The following is a 20797-nucleotide window of genomic DNA, read 5'->3' on the forward strand; positions in this document are numbered from 1 at the left end:
ACTGTAGCTATTGTAAAAACAAATGCCCTTAAAGTACCAATATTTAGGAGGTACCTGCATTTAAATATCATAAAAATGTCCTACTTAAAAGCATAAAGTAATATTTGTTGTATATATACTGAATGAAACATTTAATTTGAATATTTTTTACTAGTGCTGATCATTTTGAGAAACTGTTGTTGTAGTTGTTTGAATCCTGTGTCGACCACGAGTTGGTAACCTAATGTTTAAATGTCGTTGAATATTAGGTTGTATTGTTCTTACTTTACCTGGCATGTGGTTATAAAGAATACTCTCCGTGTCAGAAGTTGTTTGCTTAAAGGGTAACTCAATTATTTTATATCAAAGTTTGTTTCCTGGTCATGAGGTGTACATCTGCATATGTGAAAGAAATATATATATCCTTGTGTGGCGCCAGGGGAAGCTTTGTGAAGTCTGATAAAGTGCCTCGAGTAATGTCACTTAGAAAAGAAGTGTTTACCAGGAAAAAATGTGCTGAAATGCTTGATTGAACTGGCTGTTTGAGTTGCATTGTGAGTCTTTTAATTGGCAGGTTTTGACAAGGAAGAAAAGTGTGTGGGATAAAAAGATATGTCCTGTTCGGCTGTAATTAATTTGATTTGTGATAATTGCTCATAGCTATTTTTAGCCTTTGTTCCCATTGATGCTAGAGATAGAACTGGTTGCCTTCAGTACAAAAAGAAATACTGGTTAATAACTTAATGTATATCTGACACTCAAGCCACTAGAGACTATAACAGAATGATTTGTTAAAAATAAGTGGTGGAAGTTATTTTATCTAGTATTGCAATTCCGATTTGGTTTGCGATCAAATGGAGAATGATCATTTTTGAAACATGAATCACATTATCATGGAAAATATATTACAATGATCTTTTTATTGAGGATCTGTAAAAGCCACCAAACATGGATTTTTGTTGTATTAAAGGTCACCTATAATGTTATTTGTAGGCAATAGCATAGGTCTCAGATATATAAAAATATATAAAAAACATGTCTATGAAGTGTTTTGCTCAAAATACCAAACAGATCACCCATTCTAGCCATGCCTCATATCCCTCTGTTTCACTTCCTGTTTCAAAAGTGCTGATTTTGGGTATAAATAAAAATTGATTAAAATAAAAAAGGAGGGGGCTGAGCTCATGCGGGACCCGGCAGCTACTGTCTAAACTAAATACTGCCGTGATGAAACGCCATATCATGGATTATCAAGGATTGTTTCTGAAACAGTATGGAGCTCAAAGGCTTTCTCTCTTGCCGGTTATACCACAAGGTGAGTTCCTTTTTATTTCCTGCTTCTTCACACACATGCTCTCCAGTACAGGTTAGCTCTGAGTGTTAGCGATGCTAATGTAAACACCGACCATATTACGTCCAAAACAGGGCATTGTTTCTGATAGCAACATTTCTGATAGGGCCGTGGGTCCACATTTCAGATATTACGTTATATCGGACGCAAATCTGGATCAGCTCCGTTGTACCCCCGTTTTTAGAGATTTGGGTACGGAGGAAAAGAGAGAGAGGGTTTTATTTGCTGACGCTGCGCGAGTTCCCTGACACACCGGGGACACATGTTTATGTATAAAAGACATTAAAAAGTGCATTTTGCATGATAGGTCCCCTTTAAGTTAGTAGAAGTGCATTTGAGGTCGGGCACTTTTCTGCAGCAGCACTTCATTCAGATATTTCCACATTTAGCCTTTATAAAATAGTACGCTTACTACGATTTGGATATTGCACATAGCCATTTTGATACATTTTAGATGAATTGTTCAGCCCTACTAGAGGTTATTTACTATATGGAGAAAAGGTGTCCATCACTTTTTATCCTCTTGTGCATTGATAGAGATTTACACTCTCATGGTTCTTTGCCAAACAGCTAACGTTGCTCAGCTATAAACCCAAACTGGCATCAATCACTCGTTATTGTTTTGTTTCTTGTCCTCTTGCTTTACTGAAGACCTAAAAGACAATGCACTTCTTATATATCACTCAAATGAGTTTCATATTCTCTGCTACTGCACATCCGTAGCTGCCTATTACAATGTATGCAAGGTGAGTTTGAAAGCCGCTAGTGATCAAAGAGCTTGTGTTCTTACAGATCAGATATCAGATATCAGGCATACGGCACATCCCTACCTTGTGATATAGAGAGGAAAGGGAGCATTAATATGTATGCTAGGCGATTGCTCTTCCTCCTATTCCCACTTCTTGCTTTTATTCATCCTATAGCAACTTGGAGATGATTCACTTTTTGCTCACTTTCCAGCATCTCACCTGTCTTGTAGTGAATTCACATTCCTTTGTTCCCTCCTGCTTTTATTCCCTGGGAAGCCAGAAGAGATAAGTGTCCTTATTCTTTCCGCTCCAGTCTGAATTGTCCTTTTAAAACCCTGCATTAACACCGTTTTCTCATCCTTCCTTTCAGCGAACACTTTAGTCCTTTCGCACCTCTGTCCCAGAGACACTTAAAAAGCGTACCCGACTGAGACTGGATTTTTATCGGTCTGTCATACTTTCTAATGTCTCTTAAAGGGGACCTAGTATGCAAAATCCACTTGTTCATGTATTTTATTCACAAACACGTGTCCCCTCTTCTTCATGTCTCTTCTACATCAACATGTGTCCCCTCTTCTTCATGTCTCTTCTACATCAACATGTGTCCCCTCTTCTTCATGTCTCTTCTACATCAACATGTGTCCCCTCTTCTTCATGTCTCTTCCACATCAACATGTGTCCCCTCTTCTTCATGTCTCTTCTACATCAACATGTGTCCCCTCTTCTTCATGTCTCTTCTACATCAACATGTGTCCCCTCTTCTTCATGTCTCTTCTACATCAACATGTGTCCCCTCTTCTCCATGTCTCTTCTACATCAACATGTGTCCCCTCTTCTTCATGTCTCTTCTACATCAACATGTGTCCCCTCTTCTTCATGTCTCTTCTACATCAACATGTGTCCCCTCTTCTTCATGTCTCTTCTACATCAACACGTGTCCCCTCTTCTTCATGTCTCTTCTACATCAACATGTGTCCCCTCTGTGTAAAGAGACTCTGAAAGTTTCAGGAACAAAGATTCTCTCTCTTTTTGTCCTGATCCATTTATATAAAAACCTGTCTGAAAATGAGCTGATCAGATTTTGGCCACTTTATGATGTCATAACGATGTGTTGTCTTGTGTAACCATTAGCCAATCACCAACCAAGGTAACCCCCCCCCCCACACCTTATCACCTGAATCTCCTCCGAGAGCACCATTGTGTTCTTTGTAACCAAATATCTCTCAGAGGGGCGTGGGGAGGGGCTCCTTATTTTCATCTAAAGTAACAGACAGAGAATCAGCACTTTTGAAACAGGGCTGAAACAGAGGGGATTATGGGATTTTTGTTCTATTCTCTCTATTCCTGGAAAGCCATCCTTTTCTCTCCCCCACAACAAGCCTCATGACATCACAGTGGTCTTCCCAATGCTGATCCAAACTCATTAACACCTGAATAAGAGCAGAGAACAGGAAGTTCTTCACACATGCTACTCACATGCTTGCCCTCCCTTTTTAGAAATGACCCCTATTTGACTCTGACTCTCATTGTGTTTCCTCTCCGCTCTACTGTCTTCCTTCTTCTCCCGCCGCATCCTTTTCAACACTAATCCTTCCTTTCAGTGTTTACACTCGCAATTGTGTTGGCAGGTTGCTGTGGAAATGCTCTTTGTTGGATAGTAGAGTGGTTGATTGTTGACCGGGAAGCTGGATCACTAAATTGTCTGAAAAACTTCCCCTGAGCAAAGAGATGTCTGTCTTCTGCCCGTCTGCAACTCAGATCTGTTAGCAGTCAGTGTTTCACTTAGCTGGCTTGTTTAACTGGGGAAATCTGTTGATTTTACACTTTTAAATCTCTCTAGTTGTCCATTCAAAAATGTATTTCCCCTTAGCACAATTTGTGTATTAAAAATAGGTTGAATAGACTATTCGGCATAAAAACTGAGCCTGATTTGGGTCTGCAGCAGCACGTCTTAAGTACATTTTAAGAGCCAGACAGGCCTTTTGGTTTGTTTATTAATAGTTTTCATTCAGTTTTATTTTATATGAGGAGTCCTACTACGGAACATTCTTTGTGTTAGGCGGCTTTAGATGAAGTTTACTTGAGTAACTATGTGCTCTACGGAAAATGAAATTGAAATAAAAGCAGCAGAGACCTGAAACCACGATCAGCGCTTATATGATTGGCTGAGAGCTGATCACATGATTGCATTTAAAACATCCTGTAGGTTTTGTAGAGAGGAACAGACTCGTGTCCATGTTATTTTTTAGCATTCCTGCTGATCATGATTGCAGCTTTGTGCATTATTCGTGAGGTTAAATGTAGTTCCAGGTGGTCTTTTTAAGCTGCCCTGCTATCAGGACGGCCAATCAGAGAGTCTGCCTCTCTCTGTCTGGACTCTGTTGTCTGTTTTATATTCTGTGAGATCACTCTGTTGTCTGAACAAAGCTGTTGATGCATCTGTTTTCTGTCAGTCTCATCTGTTTGGATGCTCTAAGGCTAACCCTACTGAACCTTTCCTGGACAGAGATCATGGTTCGTAAAAAAAACTAGTGATTTAATAAACAAAGCTTGTTTTTTGCTTCTCCTGTGACATGTCTCCATGCTTTAATGTTCAAAAAGCTCTTTATTTGTCTCATACTGCCTGTGCTGCAGCACCTCTTTTCACCCTCTGTCTGAAACCAGAGCCCAGTCTGCTCTGATTGGTTAGCTGGCCGGCTATGTTGTGATTGGTCAACCGCCTAGAGTTGTCCTGCCCCCTTAGCTTATCAATGTGTTGAAGTGCTACCCAATAGAAGTGCCAGTGTTATGTAGTTATTTCATTATGAGTAAACAAAGAAAGTCACTTTGGGATTTTAGCCTTTGCAGACCATTCACATGCTCCAAATGTTATACAATAATAATGTAACACATTAAAGGAAAGGGGGAACACCAAAAACATAATAGGGCCACATTTTATACAACACGGATGTTTTTCCCCCTACTTTTCTATACTCTCTTTCCAAGTACAAACTGAACTGTGGCTTAAAAATTCAGTTCTGAACCAAACCGTGTATTTGGAGAATCATTTCACGCCTTCTAATCAATGCATGCAGGTGTTGCATAGTTCCTCTGTTACAATCCTGTCTGCTTGGCTCCTATTTCCTGAGCTGAGTGGGAGAGCAGCAGGAGGAGCGCCGGCCAAATTGACCGCAGTCCAGGTTTCTGTCTGGAACTCACTAGCTTAGCGGTGCGAAGTAATAGGAAGTCAGATATCGTCTGCGGAAGGAATCAACGCTTCAGTGAGCAATTGCTTTCCACCCCGAGTAGACGACGATTCAATACGGACACCCGTGTTCCCAATCTCCTATAGAGGGCTCTATTGCAAGAAAGAATACCCTGACGTCTGTATGAAGTTGATGAATAAGCCCTTGTACGGTGATACATTTCTCACTTACAAAGATTAGGGCTGCACAATTTGCAAAAAAGAACCAATTGGGATTATTCTTCACTGATTGTGCACTTAACATAAAGAAGGGATTTATCCTTTTTCCATCATTATTGAAACAAACGTTCTTTTGTAAGAGTATCTCCTCCTCAAATGTAATCTTCAGTCTGTACGATACACTTTGTTCGAAGCTTTTACATATATGTTTTATGCTGAATAGTTTGTCATGCATTTAAAATAATATTCACAACTGGTCGATGTTGAGCCCAAGTGTTTCCTTAAAGGTGTTTTTTTAATGAACTTGTATTTTAATCACCAAGTCCTATATCTACCACGTTATCTCATTTAGTAATAGGAAGTCGGGTATGTTCAGTGGAAGTAATCAACGTTTCAGTGAGCAATTGCTTTTCCACCCCGAGTAGACGAATCAATACGGACACCTGTGTTTCTCCTATAGAGCAACGGTTGGCTCTATTGCATCCTCGCCTTGCTGTTCTGCTCCAATTTTATTTGACAATAAATCTAATTCTGTCCGTCCCTTTGTAAAATATTCCTCCCCTTTCTTTTCTCACCTATGACCAGTCTGTGAAGAGATGTGTCTGCACCCTAATGGCTGTATATGTATAAGACACATACACCTGTCATCTTGAAACTAGGACATACAGAGCAGCAGTTGTATGCTAATATATTAGATGAGCGTGTCTGTGAGTCGGCGCCATTACCTTGGTACATCGTTTGTAAGGAAAAATAGCAGGAGTAATAAACCAAAATTGGAACATGATGTGCCAAAAAAGATGGACCCGTCTCACCTTTGTGTTTAAGTATGACATAACTGGGTCTCGCTTGGTGAGAGATTCAAAGGTTTTATTGTCATGTGCACAAAGCTACAGTGGAGAAATGGCAATGAAACTCTTCTGACCTGAGCTCCTCCAACGATGCAACGTATATAATAATAAAATGCAAAATAAAAAGTAGTGCAAAAAGTCAGCGGGGTCTTAAAAAGTATTAAAAGTTGATAAATCAATTTAGCAAAAATTAAGGATATTAAACGGCATTTTCCAAGGTTTCACATTTGGTAGCTTGTTTTCAATAAGTATATAAATTGTCCAAAGAGGTTGTATTCTACAGTCTGCCTGAATGTAATCATTGCGTAGGTGTGTAGTGTGATTCTGTGGTCTATTTATGGCATCCTGTTGGATTTGACGTCATCAGAACAGGACATCGCACGCTCACTGCTTGATAGCGCGCAAAGGTCCGTTTACGCCGGTTGTTAAACAACATCGTTATGGGGAAATGCAAGTTTGCGTCCAAATGGTTGGAAGATAAGGAGGAAGGACAATCAATACTGTATATAGTCAATGTGAGGTGAAGTGTGTCGCCAATGTAACCGGTGAGAACTCCAAGTGGCGATGAGGTCTTAAAATGTACGGAAAGGGTCTTAAAAAAGGTCTTAAAAGGTATTACATTTGACTTCAGGATTCCTGCATATACCCTGACATGTCAATAGAATATGATATGTACAAGAAGAGAATATGAAATAAGATAATGTAAATTAAGACAAAATTAAATACGGTTTATTGCGGTGATAACTATTTATATCAGGGGTGTCCAAACTGCGGCCATTTTGAATCGGCCCTCAGCAAATTCAACAAGTATACAGCCCACAAATGAAACTTGAGATTGTCTTGTATTTCTGAAATATATCTGTAAACATATATTACACAGTAGTGTTCATGTGTTAATAAACCCACTTTCAGTCAATTCAAGTTGAAAATATGTTCTAACAAATCTAAGTTGATAAGAAAAAAGCCCAATCACTTATTGACATAACAACCTTGAAATACACCCTTCTTATTTCCTCTAAGCAATCTGAGGCTTCTGTTTTAAGGAATGAGCTGCCAACAAAATGAATGAAACCCTATGGAAAGCTGTCATGTAGGCTGCAGCATAATTTACTTACATTTGATTGATTTTGCTAACTCATAACTTCACTTATGAGGCAATAAACGTCTAGTGAGTGGCCCAGCCCTTTGAATATTTGTCTGTATGTGGCTCTCGGTGAAAAGGGTTTGGACACCGCTGATTTCTATGAATGTGTATATTGGTGAGCTGATGTATCTGCCGTGCACACAGACGTTTGTTTGGCCGTGGGCGAGAGAGAGAGAGAGCGTCCGTCTCACCTCCACGAGGGCAGACTGAGCGGCGACTCTTCTTCCTCTCAACTCGGTGTTAGCTGGATGTGCTGCCAGCCTTCCGGGCCTCTGAAGTCTAACGCTACATCGGGCGCTCATCCGTCCTTAACCACACTTTCCCACACTCCCGTCTCCTCTTTAGTGAGCCGTGAATCTGTCAGGAAGTAGACTCTGGCTATAACAAAAAAAGACTCGAGAATTTGAGTGGAAAGAGGCGAGTGCAGCAGAGACAGTTACACGACGGATGTGAGGGAGGAGGAGACGATGAAGAGTGAGTGAAGAGCTCCACTGTTCACCTCTGCAGTGCTTCCAGCGGATTAATTATTAAACATTTGAAAGTCTAAAATGTACTGTACATCTTTGCTGCTTCAATGTACTTTATTTACTCCATAGAGAGGCGAAGTCCCTCCCTTTCCGGTGACCACCATGGGACCTTATTACGGAAAAATGATGTATTGAAGTCAATGGAGAGAGAAAACGTATATTTCGATCCCGTTTGAATTGTGCCACGAATTACACATATGATGTTTGTCAATCTTAAAAAATAATTTCCATGTCAAAAAAGTCACAATTTGTCGTAAAACTGTTGAAATATAAGACTATGAAAAAGACGCAACTAGAAAGACTACAAATCCCAGAATCCCGGTCCCGCATGCTGGCTCTTACGAACCGACTCACTCCCCTTGTGTGTATGTACAGCTCTCAACATGCCCAGACTTGGAGTGATTTTCACCTCTTTTAATACTTTCCGCCTCATTCTGAAAGAAAGAAGTGAAATGTGCCAACGTGACGGCCGTCTTGGTGTGTGGTGCGAGACGGGAGATGTAGTTCATTGAGCGGTTTCACACAAAAAAGTGTTACTTCACAGTTTTACGACACATTTAAAAAAAAAATGGACTTGCAAAATGATCTTTTAAATTGACAAACATCATATGTGTAATTCGTGGCACAATTCAAACGGGATTGAAAGATAATCTTTCTCTCGCCATTGACTTCAATACATAACTTTTCAGAAATAAGGTCCCATGGAGCTCCACCGGAAAGGGAGGGACTTCGCCTCTCTATTTGGGAACTTGTTTTGTTACAGTAGCATGTTTACAAAGCATTGCACATGAGTTAAAAATCATATAAACAAAAAATATATACATTTCAACACTAAAAAGATCAAGTTCACACTAAAACATACATAATAAGTTATAATACACTGTTATAGACCGATATACTACTTGAACCACATACTAAATACATTCATAATACCAGTGTGCAAAGTAGCTGCAGTTTTTTTAATTAAAATGTGAATGTAATGAGATGGGTAGGTTAGGGTTATTGAAGGAAGTAAATAATGATTCATGGTTTAAAAAAACTAGAGGGATCTTTTGATATTCAACGTTATATGGACTCGAAAGATCATAAAATGCAAATGTTATGCAATTATATATGTCAGGTTAGTGATAGAGCTCCCTTTGAAAGAATACTCCAAGGTCTTCATGAACTCGATGAATGAGGACACGTCACACAGAGACATGTCTCACTGGAATTGAAATCACTATTTATAAAAGTTAGAAGGGCTGCATGATTCGGAAAGAAATTACTGATTGCGATAATTTTGACTAATGTTGAGCTCCACTGTTCACCTCTGGTTAACTGAGCTTTCAGCTAATAAGCGTGGATTCATTATTAAACGTTTGAAAGTCAATCGGGTATTGTACAGGTTAAACGTGACATCCAGGCTGCTTTACACACACACACACACACACACACACACACACACACAGAGAGAGATATAGTCTTAGTTTCCGAGCTTCAACATTAAATGGACTTAAAAAAAGCATGACATATTCTTTATTATGCAATTATATATGTTAAAGGGGACCTATCATGCAAAATGCACTTTTTGATGTCTTTTATACATAAATATGTGTCCCCGGTGTGTCGGGGAACTCACGCAGCGTCAGAAAATAAAACCCTCTCTTTTCCTCCATACCAAATCTTTTAAAAACGGGGGTACAACGGAGCTGATCCAGATTTGCGTCCGATATGACGTAATATCGGATGGTGGACCCACAGAGAGTTGCTATCAGAAACAATGCCTGACATGTTTTGGACGTAATATGGTCGGTGTTTACATTAGCAAGCCTCGCTAACACTCAGAGCTAACCTGTACTGGAGAGCACATGTGTTTAAAAACCAGGACATTACATTACATGTCACTTGTTAGACGCTTTTATCCAAAGCGACTTACATACTCAATACTGTGGACAATCCCCACAGGAGCAATTTGGGGTGAAGTGTCTTGCCCAGGGACACAACGACATGCTGACTGCAGTGGGGTTTGAACCTGTGCTCCCCTGATCCGAACACCAATGCACTAACCCACTGCGCCACACGCCTCAAATAAAAAAAGGAACTCACCTTGTGATAAACCTGCAAGAGAAAAAGCATTTGAGCTCCAGACTGTTTCAGAAATAATCCTTGATGTGGTTTAGAACAGGATGGCGTTTTATCACAGCAGAATTTAACTTTATCTCCGGTAGAATTCTGATCAGGCATAAGCTCCGCCTCCCCCCTTTTTTTTTTTTAAAGCTAAGTACCCAAAATCTGCGTTTCTCTAACGGGGCTCGAATAGAGGGATATGAGGGATGTCTAAAATGTATGATCTGTTTGTATTTTGAGCAAAACACATCATAGACATGTTTTTATATATTTGTATATATCTGAGACCCATAATATATGCCTTAAAATAGCATGATAGGTGCACTTTAAGTTAGTGTTAGAGCTCCCTTTGAAAGAAAGGATACCCTGACGTCTGTATGAAGTTGATGAATAAGCCCTTGTATGGTGATACATTTCTCACTTACAAAGATTAGGGCTGCACAATTTGCAAAAAATAACTAATTGGGATTACAATTGACCGATGGCCCAATTAAAATAAAGGGACATTTTCATCATTTTTGCATCATTTAATGAACAAATAAATGTTTTGTGATAGTATCTCTGCCATTCGAATATGCCATCAAAAGTCAGTAAAATACAATTACTTCAAAGCTTTTAGATATGTTTCATTATGTATTTTTCTTTAATAATCACAATTGGCAGATGTTGAGCCCAGTTGTTTCCTTAAAAGTGTTTTTTTTTTTTTTTTAAAGAACACAAGGTACACAAATTCACTATCAACTAGTTGTTAATTCACATGGATATTAGCAGTATATTGGCTCTTTATTAGTCATTATAAAACACTTATTAATGCCTTATTCTACATTACCATATTCTACAAGTACTAAGCCCTTAGTTGAGAGTTTTTCCTCAATAACCCTATAGTTAGTGCTTATTTATTGCAAGTAAGGCATGTTAATTAACAACTAGTTGATGGTGAATTTGTGTACCTTAATATAAAGTGTTACCGAACTTGTATTATAATCATCAAATCAGAATAGCTTCAGGTCCTATCTCTACCACGTTAAGTTCTCATTTAATCCCAACTATAAATCACTTAGCAGTGTTTTTAGAGACAGCTGAGAGCACTTTCTGCTCATCACCACTGTCTGACAGGACCTCTCGTCGCCCCAGGCAACCTTTACCTTGGAGACCAGCTCTAGTCAGCAGGGATTGGCCGGTTTTTCAGGAAGTTTGTGGCATCATGGTGTCACCATGTTTGTAAAATGTAATTTTCTTAAATGTTTAATGTGAGGGACTGCAGAATGGAAACTAGCTCAAGCTAAATCTGGCACTGTTACGCTTGACACATTTTAATGTTTCAAGTGTTCATTACTGTGCATTGTCCCTGCCAAATAAACGATTAAATAAATAAAAAATCAGCTCCCTCAGGAGAAAAACACTGTGGGGCAGTGACAATAGTGTTAGAGCAAGAAGCCACGTTTTACTTGCAACACAATAACAACACACCAGATTATGTTGGTAAATATGTATCAGTTGCTTTTATAAATTCACAACGGCAAACATTTGATCACACAGCAGTTTATTAAAGGAAAAGTGTCACTTTAAAGCTACTTCAAAAGTTACTCTGATTATTTTCACCAGGAGCCAAATGTCAGGAGTAAAAATGAAAATGATGAGTTTTGCGTTAACTGCATGCAAACTGACTCAAAGCACACAAGTCTAGTTACCTCATAGATGTCATCATATACTGTATATATATATGTGTTGCCATACTGAATGAATGTTTGCTGACAAGCATTCTAGCATTTAGAGGCATTTGTCATGTAATGTATTAATGTGGCTCAAAGCCATGATCACATGGTATCAAACGGAGTCCAGTGCAGTATTCACTCCACATGAAATGCACCAGGGCTACATTCCATAAAGTCAAAGTGATACTGTAAAGTTTCAGTACCACTTGGACTATTTCCTCTATTTTAATAGGTTACTTCCTTATTTATTGATGTCAGGACAGTGTTCAAATCTGGATCAGTTTTTATCAGATCCGTTGCAGCCCCTTTTTTTTAGAGATTTGGGTATGGAGGAAAATAGAGAGGGTTGTGTTTTCTGACACTTGGTGAGTTCCCTGGAACACCGGGGACACATATTCATGTAGAAAAGACGTACAAAAGTGCATTTTGCATGATAGGTCCCCTTTAAAGGTGGGGTAGGTAATTTACTTCAGAAACACTTTTTGTTATATTCCATGGAATGCTCTTAACATCCCGATAGCAATGAATACATTAAATGCTTTGACAATAAATACATACAAAAATGTCATCTGTGGAAGCCGTGGCGCTGTAAAAAGCACGACCAATCATCTGAGCCGGCCCGACTAAAATAACTGGATGGCCTACCTGCCTGTCAGCCTTCCATCTGTGCACAAACTTATCTCGTGCCCTCATTGGTCATGTGCGTGTTCGTGTGTGTTGGAGGAGGGGCTCTGTAAGGAAGTCTGAAGGAAGGGGCAGATTTTTTTCGGTTGTGTACTTTCAAATTCTAGCGCACTCGAGCTGGTTTCTCCATTCTTACCTACCCTACCTTTAGGTATATGGTATGTGTGTACTGTTGGTAAGGGCTGGAACTTGAGATTTTCTATGCCAACACATTTTTTTCTTGAATCTAACGGACAACAATGAGGGGAAAAGCACAACCAAGATTATCTTAATACACAACCACACCAAATTAGACAGAAAGTTTGCGTGTTACCGCTATCGAGCCAATTTGCAACCGGTTGGCTAATGCTAACTTTTAATTTCAATTCACTTGTTCAATAGACAAAGCAGTTTTGATTACAGATCCTAAATATCCTGCTGTTATTACAGACATAAATGAACTACAAACACTTCCCTCCTTCATCAAGCGGTGGTCAGCTGTTCATGGAGTTGAACGACTGTACAAGACATACAAGGAGAACACATCAATGGATATTTGGCATTAAAACTATATATATTTTTTAGAAATCAGAGGGAACAAGGTTCTGAATTCATAAATATACAGTAAATACAGTCACTTCTATGAACTTGCAAAATAGAGAAGTTTGTCATATATTGTGCGAATACACTCTCACGTCATTCAAAAATCCCTCAAAACTCACCTTTTCACTCTTGCCTTCAATTCCTAATCCACTAACTCCTCGCCCCTATTCCACCTAGCTTAGCACTTTTTACTTGTGGTGTTGTTATTGTTCTTTACTTGCTTGTAAAGAGCTTTGAGCACCAGGAGAAGCGCTATATAAACAACATTTATTTTTATATATTGCTAACACTCTTCCGCTTAATTGACATTTGTTCAGAGTAACATATATGAGCACTCAGGATCTTTTGACCAATGAATCTCAGCCTAATTTAAGTAAAGTTCTTCTGAATGTATTTGGGTTTGTGCAGCTGTCTTAAAGTGGACCTATCATGCTATATTATAATAATATAGTGTAGGACCATACCTATATAAGGCATATTTATACTTTTTGTTTTTCAAAATACCAAACAGATCATGCATTTTAGCCATGCCTCATTTCGCTCAATTTGCACTTTTTTTACCCCTGTTTTAGCAAGGGCAGATTCAGTGAGAACAGCACCATCTACAGGCCTGGCATATGTACTACAGCGTCTCCAGCGCTTTCGTACGGCAATGGCCGTGGCTGTCTCCTCCTGATTGGTGGAGTTGGCCCAATAGCCGTAGCGCCACTGTCCTGACGTCAGGACAGTGTTCAAATCTGGATCAGTTTTTATCAGATCCGTTGCAGCCCCTTTTTTAGAGATTTGGGTATGGAGGAAAATAGAGAGGGTTGTGTTTTCTGACACTTGGTGAGTTCCCTGGAACACCGGGGACACATATTCATGTATAAAAGACGTACAAAAGTGCATTTTGCATGATAGGTTCCCTTTAAGATAAGATAAAATGTACTTTATAGATCCCGAATTGGGAAATGTTTGCGTTCCTTCAGCTGTCTTCTTGTGGTTGGATCCCCAGTGATGGAGCTTGTTCTCTAATATATGTTCCTCCCCGTCTCATCTGTTTTACACATCACATCTCCGTTTGGTTCAACATTTAAATTAGCAACAATGCAGGAATCTCTTACGCACACAATGCATGCTGCCACTTTGACTACACACTCCCCAGTCCACATCACAGTGGTGGGCAGGTTACTATGGAAACTACATATATATGGGGGCCGGTAAGGTTCATATTGACTGATGGTTTGGATCAATGGAAAGTGAGTGCTTCTCTTGGGGGGGCTTTCAAAATACCAGTACAATTTTACTGGAGATATGTGAGATGGGACACCGTGATAAACTAATTGAAGCTTTTAGAATAGGGACCCAGACATGAAAAATAAATGATTTATGATATATATCATTTACACATCTAGAATTACAGAGAGTTAATGTATTAAATGGACATATTTACAAGAGATAAAGCACCAAACACTCACCGAATACCCCAAAACCACTATTAAATGGTCTCCAAAAATGTACTTCGTCACTCCAATCATTGGTTTTAGAATAGGAAAGATATATGTCACAGCTGTATGACACATTTAAAATTAAATGCATTTCGAAAGTACAGTTATTGTCTTTGTTAAACAGGGACCATGTGTAAAAATACATTCAACTCCAAAAGAGAAGAGCTGATTAATGCCAGATTTAGATATTAGCCATTCACCATTTACAGGTGCATGCATAACAATCGACTAACACTTCAAACACTACATTGTCTCTATCACACAACAATTTAAAACGGATCAAAGGAGAGATCAATAAATACTAGCACATTAATGAGTACAACATTTGAACCAACAATCTAAGTACTTTCAAGGTGGTGCTAACAAGACTAGACAACTTGTTTAGTCCCCTTGTCATTAAGGTGCCGTTTACACGAGGAGAAAACGGGTTGTATCTGCTACTTTTCTCTCGCGTATAGCCCGTTCGTTCACACGAGGCCGACACGTAAACGTGGAAACGGTCCCCGCAAACGATAACGGGTCCCAAGGTGGATAGATCTGCAAACGGCTCCGTGTGTACGCCTCTATACGATCATTTTCTGATAACGATGAAATAGCCCCGCCTCCCTCTCCCCACGTCTCCCTCTCTCCCACGTCTCCCTCTCCCCACGTCTCCCTCTCCCCACGTCTCCCTCTCCCCACGTCTCCCTCTCCCCACGCCTCCCTCTCCCCACGTCTCCCTCTCCCCACGTCTCCTGCTCAGAGATCAGCTGCTGGGCTGTCAGAAGAGGGGGAGGAAAAGAGAGGCTCCGTTTATTATTCTTATATTATTATATAGAGTCGTTATCAATTTGTTTTAAAGCTCAATAAATGACAAAGAAGACCTCTGACCGGCACTTTTCTAATTTAATTTTGTGAAAAAAAATGTTAACTGAAACTCTGCCGCACGGTTCCCTCGTCCCTTGGAAGAGGCGGAGAGGTGGGTGTTTTTCATCTGCTGGTGGACTACCGGAGAGAATTATAGCAGGAGCAAACGCCGTCCACCGCGGAGAATAAATAGAAGGGCAACCATGGCAACCATGCTCCGGGTTCTTCTTCGCTGCTTTTGGTGCATTTTGTGGCGGCAGCAGCGCCACTTACAGACCCCGGCATATGTACTACAGCGTTTCCAGCGGGTCGAGCGGTCTCGTGTGAACGGACACGTTAATTGAGCCGAATGCGTGTGAACGGAATACTTTTTTGAAAACTAATACGGTGCTCAAACGTACCTGTTTCATCCTCGTGTAAATGGGGCCGAAGTGTGTTCAAGCTTCGCCATATTTCTTTAACATTTGTTGCCTTGGCTCTTTTTTAAGACGGACACTACTAACTTTTTATATCCACAAGCAGAGTTCAGATGGTCACAATGTGCAGCGTAAATGCAGATGTGATTTTGCTATTTAGAATTGAGAGAACATGTTTATCTTGGCATGACGGATGACATTGCTGTTGAATATCACTTAAACTAATACCACTCATTTTGTATAGTTTTGGATATAGGTGGAGCATGCCAAGGGTTATGTTTCTATTTAAGTTTTATGTACAGGTGATAGTGCCGTAACGCAGCTTTCAGTGTGCATGGCCATTTGTATTACTATGTGACGCTAGTAAGATGCTGGAAGTCTGCAAGTTTGAATAGGAACAAGTTTTTGACCATGTTGTCAGTTGGTAGTGGGCCATTCATAATGCAATATGGATAGAAACAAACTCCCGTGAGCACATCAGGTCTTCCAAAAGGTTTTTTTGTATTATGTATTTATTTCAACAAGGACCATGCATACAAATACATTCATCTCAGAAAAGAGAGGAGATGAATTATACCAGATTTGAGCTAATGGCTAATTTCCATCTGCAGTCCTTTGCATAAAAACATTGCATAATCTCTATCACACAAACAATTATAAAATATGATTTAAGTACAGGTCAATAAAATTATACATATTACAGTTAAAATATAATTACAATACAGTTAACATTGAAAAACTCAGATTACAGTGTAATTAATGTTGGCATGACTGGTTGCTTAATATCCATTGTTTTGCACCATAAGAGAAAGAGTTGAAGTCAGTACAGGTTTTAAATTCAACTGGAAGAATATGCCAGTGTTTTTTGCCCGTAAATGAAAATGCAGATTGTTTCACATTTTCTGAATTAGGATTTCCATGCAGACTTCGAGGCCTAGGAACTTTGTGGATTATATAAACAGTCGGTACAACCCGGTGCACGAGTCTTTCTTTCCTAATCTGGTAAACTGACGTGCTGAAGCATGGACTTGTAGACTCGGGGTAATCAGGGCTGTGTTCCCTAGACGCTGTGAGGAATTATCAGCTGTGAAGCCTCATTGCACACATCGCTGCACATTGTCTATATTCACTTAATTCAACACTCCCTCTTCTTTGGGCCCTCGCCACGTTGATGTGGCAACAAATCAGTCCACACTCAGCCATTTGTCCCCGAGGTGCTCTTACAAAGGCTTTCCATTATCCACATGGCAGTCAGATAAATTAAGATAGCTGTACTCCGTTCCTTTGCTGCTGCTCACTGGTGGGTTTCATTATTTCCTTCTCACCGCTGCTTCAAAGGTCACTCTCTCTCCAGACTGCAGCGGAGGAATTCAGCACTGCTAAAGTTCACCGTCTAAAGCGAATAATAGCACAAAGGAAAAACATGGGGGGTTTTCCCTGAACAGATCTGCCATTACAACGGGTGTCAACTTTGATTCTGACACAGAACACCGAATCGTGTCTCTTGTTGAACACTTTAAAGTCACTTTTAAATATTTATCAGATGAAATTTATAGGTTGCATTTTGAATTTCAATTTACAATACATTTGATCTTTCTTCCAAAACAGTGAACAACAACAGGAGCCACATGGCAAGAGATTTTTTTTAAATGGCAGGTTTATAAGGTGACTCTAAAACACCTCCATATGTATAGTTGACTCAAGAGGCGCTTTCACACCAAGTACTTTTCCCAGGAATAGTTCCCGGAACTTATTTCCCCGGAAGTCTTAATTCCTGAACAATCTAGTAGATTGCGTTCACACCGGAATAAGTCCCCGAGGGAGGATTACGCAAATGAAGCCGCTGACGGCACTTCTTCTTCTTCTTCTTCTTCTTCTTCTGCTTTGGGTTTACTGGCAGGCTGCAAACAACTTCACAGCGTATACTGCCACCCGAAGTCCCGGGTAAAACCTCGTCACTCCACCGCTCCCACGTTTCATTTTGTGTTGCCATAAGTTAGTCTCTCTCCGTTTGTGCGCTATGCTAATGCTAATGCTAATGCGAGCAAATACAATGGCGGCTTCACAAAACCTTTCGGAGTTTTACGGGCCGTGGTTTGCAATTCGCCCAGCCAATCAGAAATTGGAACCTTTTCCTCCCCAGGAAAGTCCCACCTCTCTAGCAGGGACTGAAAGGGGGTGAAAAGGTTCGCATGAACTAAGTTCTAGTTCCAGATCTTTTTGGTGTGAACGCAAAATCCCAGGAACTATCGGAACTATTCCTGGGAAAAGTACTCCGGTGTGAAAGCGCCTAAGGCCACGATCACATGCTATGGTGCAAAACGCCTTAATAACAAGACGATGGCACTTGGCATTACTAAAGTACAACAAATGTTTTGATCTATTTAAAAACATTAATGGACAATTTAAAGAACACTTTAGCAACAGATGCTTAAAAACAGAGTGAAAAGGCTATTGTTTATTCTCACACAGACATTAAGTGAATATTTATTTGCCGAGTTGATTAGATTTTTGCCTAAACCTCACTTCAGATAAGCTTCTGTTTCCTCTTTAGCTGTGTGTGTGTGTGTGTGTGTGTGTGTGTGTGTGTGTGTGTGTGTGTGTGTGTGTGTGTGTGTGTGTGTGTGTGTGTGTGTGTGTGTGTGTGTGTGTGTGTGTGTGTGTGTGTGTGTGTGTGTGTGTGTGTGTGTGTGTGTGTGTGTGTGTGTGTGTGTGTGTGTGTGTGTGTGTGTGTGTGTGTGTGTCTCCAGTGAATAGGCTTCAGACTTGTCACATATTTGCTTCTTATTTGTTTGGTGGGGGGGGGGCTTCAGTCTGAGGTAACGCGGGGCACTTTTAATAGACTGCGGAGAGCGAACGGCTCAATCAGTCACAGAGGAGGCTTGTTGGGATTGACGTGCTTTTCTGTGAATATTAACACCTTCCAAAAATGTATTTTTATCACACCAAATATGGACGGCATCAATATGGAAAATCATGCTGTATTAGACTCCAGACTGTTGATAGCAGCTTCCTGAGGGCTGCACAGCTTCCTGAGGGCTGCACAAGTGATCAACATCGCAATATGGACTAGTGACTAAGGCAATGTCAGTCAAAATAATAATAAAGCTTTATTGATATAGCACTTTTCATACAACACATGCAGCTCAAAGTGCTTTACAAACTGACACATCACAAGTTAAAAATACACAACAAGAAATTCCCCTCAGATGATTTAAGAACTTTGCAGACCTGTACATGCAGCAAAATATAACATGTTATCAGGTTAATAGACACAAGGAGGTAAAAGGTATGATAATACAAATAAAATAATGATTTCTCTCCCAAATAAACCCAATTTAGTTATTTGCTCTCAAATCGTGCAGCCCTTATTTTTCAGGGCTCCATCAATACATCGTAACTCAAGGCTACGGCCGACATGTGATGGATGTCTTTTGAATATTTATGCAAACGTGTCGTGTTAATGGAAACTGCCACAAACTTTTCTTGCCAATCGTGTGTGTGTGTGTGTGAGAGAATGTGAATGTGTGAATGCCCCTGCTCGTGTCCTTCACACAGTGTGTCAGTGGACTCTGAGCAGCAGGACCTCAGCCCTAACAGATGGTGCTTTCAGGTGCAGCAGCTGGACGTCCGTAAAGAGGCAGCCGTTAAAAGTCTGTCTCCGTCTGAGCGTCACCTGCCTCCAACGTCGCTGGTGTTTCAGTGTGTGGGATGGTGACTGATGCACCATTATGCCTATATTATGAAACAATTTACATAATGCAGTCAGTTAATTGTTGAAGGAAGTCTGTAATTGCTCGACTTAAGTTCAATCGGTTTACGAATCCATTTGTATTTATATGGCCTAATATCATATAGGGTGCGCCAAAAAAATCATCCGTAATCACACATAAGAATCGCGATTCTACCGATTCAGAAATTCCAAGAATTGATTCACATTTTTCAGTCTTACCGTAACGCTGTTTTCCATTTTTTTTTTTTTCTATGGCGTGAGCTCCGTAATGTCCCGCTAACATGGCACATAGACTTCATGCAGCATCCAGGGAAACACACCAGGAAATCCTCTTCACTCCTGAGCTATTTTGAATCGAGAATCGTTTTGGATCGCGAATCAATTGTGAATCAAATCGTGACCCCCAAGAAACCGAATCGTGAGATTTCCTGAATCGTGCACCCCCTAATATCATAAACTACACTTTGTCTCAAGGGGCTTTACGGTGTGTACAGCAAACTAAATCTCCTCAAATATTAAAGTAAAAACTCCCAAAGATACCCACAAACTTCTGTGTGCATAGATTTAGAAAAAAGGGGAGGGGGAGAGAAACTCCCTCTGGAGGCTTTGCAGACCATTGACAATCACAAAACCCTATACAACACACATCAGTGCCTCTTTAATGAATACAGCATATCCCTCCATTCTGTTGTAACACATTAACTCTTGTACTGTTTGGACCCTCACCATGTCTCTCTCTCTCTCTCCCCTCCCCCACAGCGGAGCCCCTCCCCCTCATGGACCTGTGCAGACGAGTAGCTCGAGTGGCTCTGGGCAGAGAGCGCATCCATCACATTGACACCCTCCCTCTGCCGCAGACGCTCAAGAACTACCTCCAGTACCAGTGACACACACACACACACACACACACACACACACACACACACACACACACACACACACACACACACACACACACACACACACACACACACACACACACACACACACACACACACACACACACACACACACACACACACACACACACCACACACACACACACACACACACACACACACACACACACACACACACACACACACACACACACACACACACACACACACACACACACACACACACACACAGAGGAGGAGGAGACTGAGGCCCATTTGTTCTGATGGTAACAGCCTCCAGACTGAACTTAATCACAACCATCAGACATCTGCTGAGGATGAGGAC

The 20797-nt window shown here is 40.4% G+C and overlaps 1 protein-coding gene across 2 annotated transcripts in view; it reads left to right on the forward strand.

The window, feature by feature from the left end:
- The window catches only part of LOC117487183 (SPRY domain-containing SOCS box protein 4-like), a 61639-nt gene extending 41104 nt beyond the window's left edge, over nt 1-20535 (forward strand). For both annotated transcript variants that reach the window (XM_034135839.1, XM_034135840.1), the window contains one exon: nt 20333-20535. In XM_034135839.1, the coding sequence (XP_033991730.1) occupies nt 20333-20460 (128 nt within the window). In that variant the 3' untranslated portion in view covers nt 20461-20535. The remainder of the gene's footprint in view (nt 1-20332) is intronic.
- Nucleotides 20536-20797: the final 262 nt, after the last annotated feature.

This window comes from Trematomus bernacchii, unplaced genomic scaffold (assembly GCF_902827165.1).
Source record: "Trematomus bernacchii unplaced genomic scaffold, fTreBer1.1, whole genome shotgun sequence".
NCBI classification, from domain to species: Eukaryota; Metazoa; Chordata; class Actinopteri; order Perciformes; family Nototheniidae; genus Trematomus; species Trematomus bernacchii.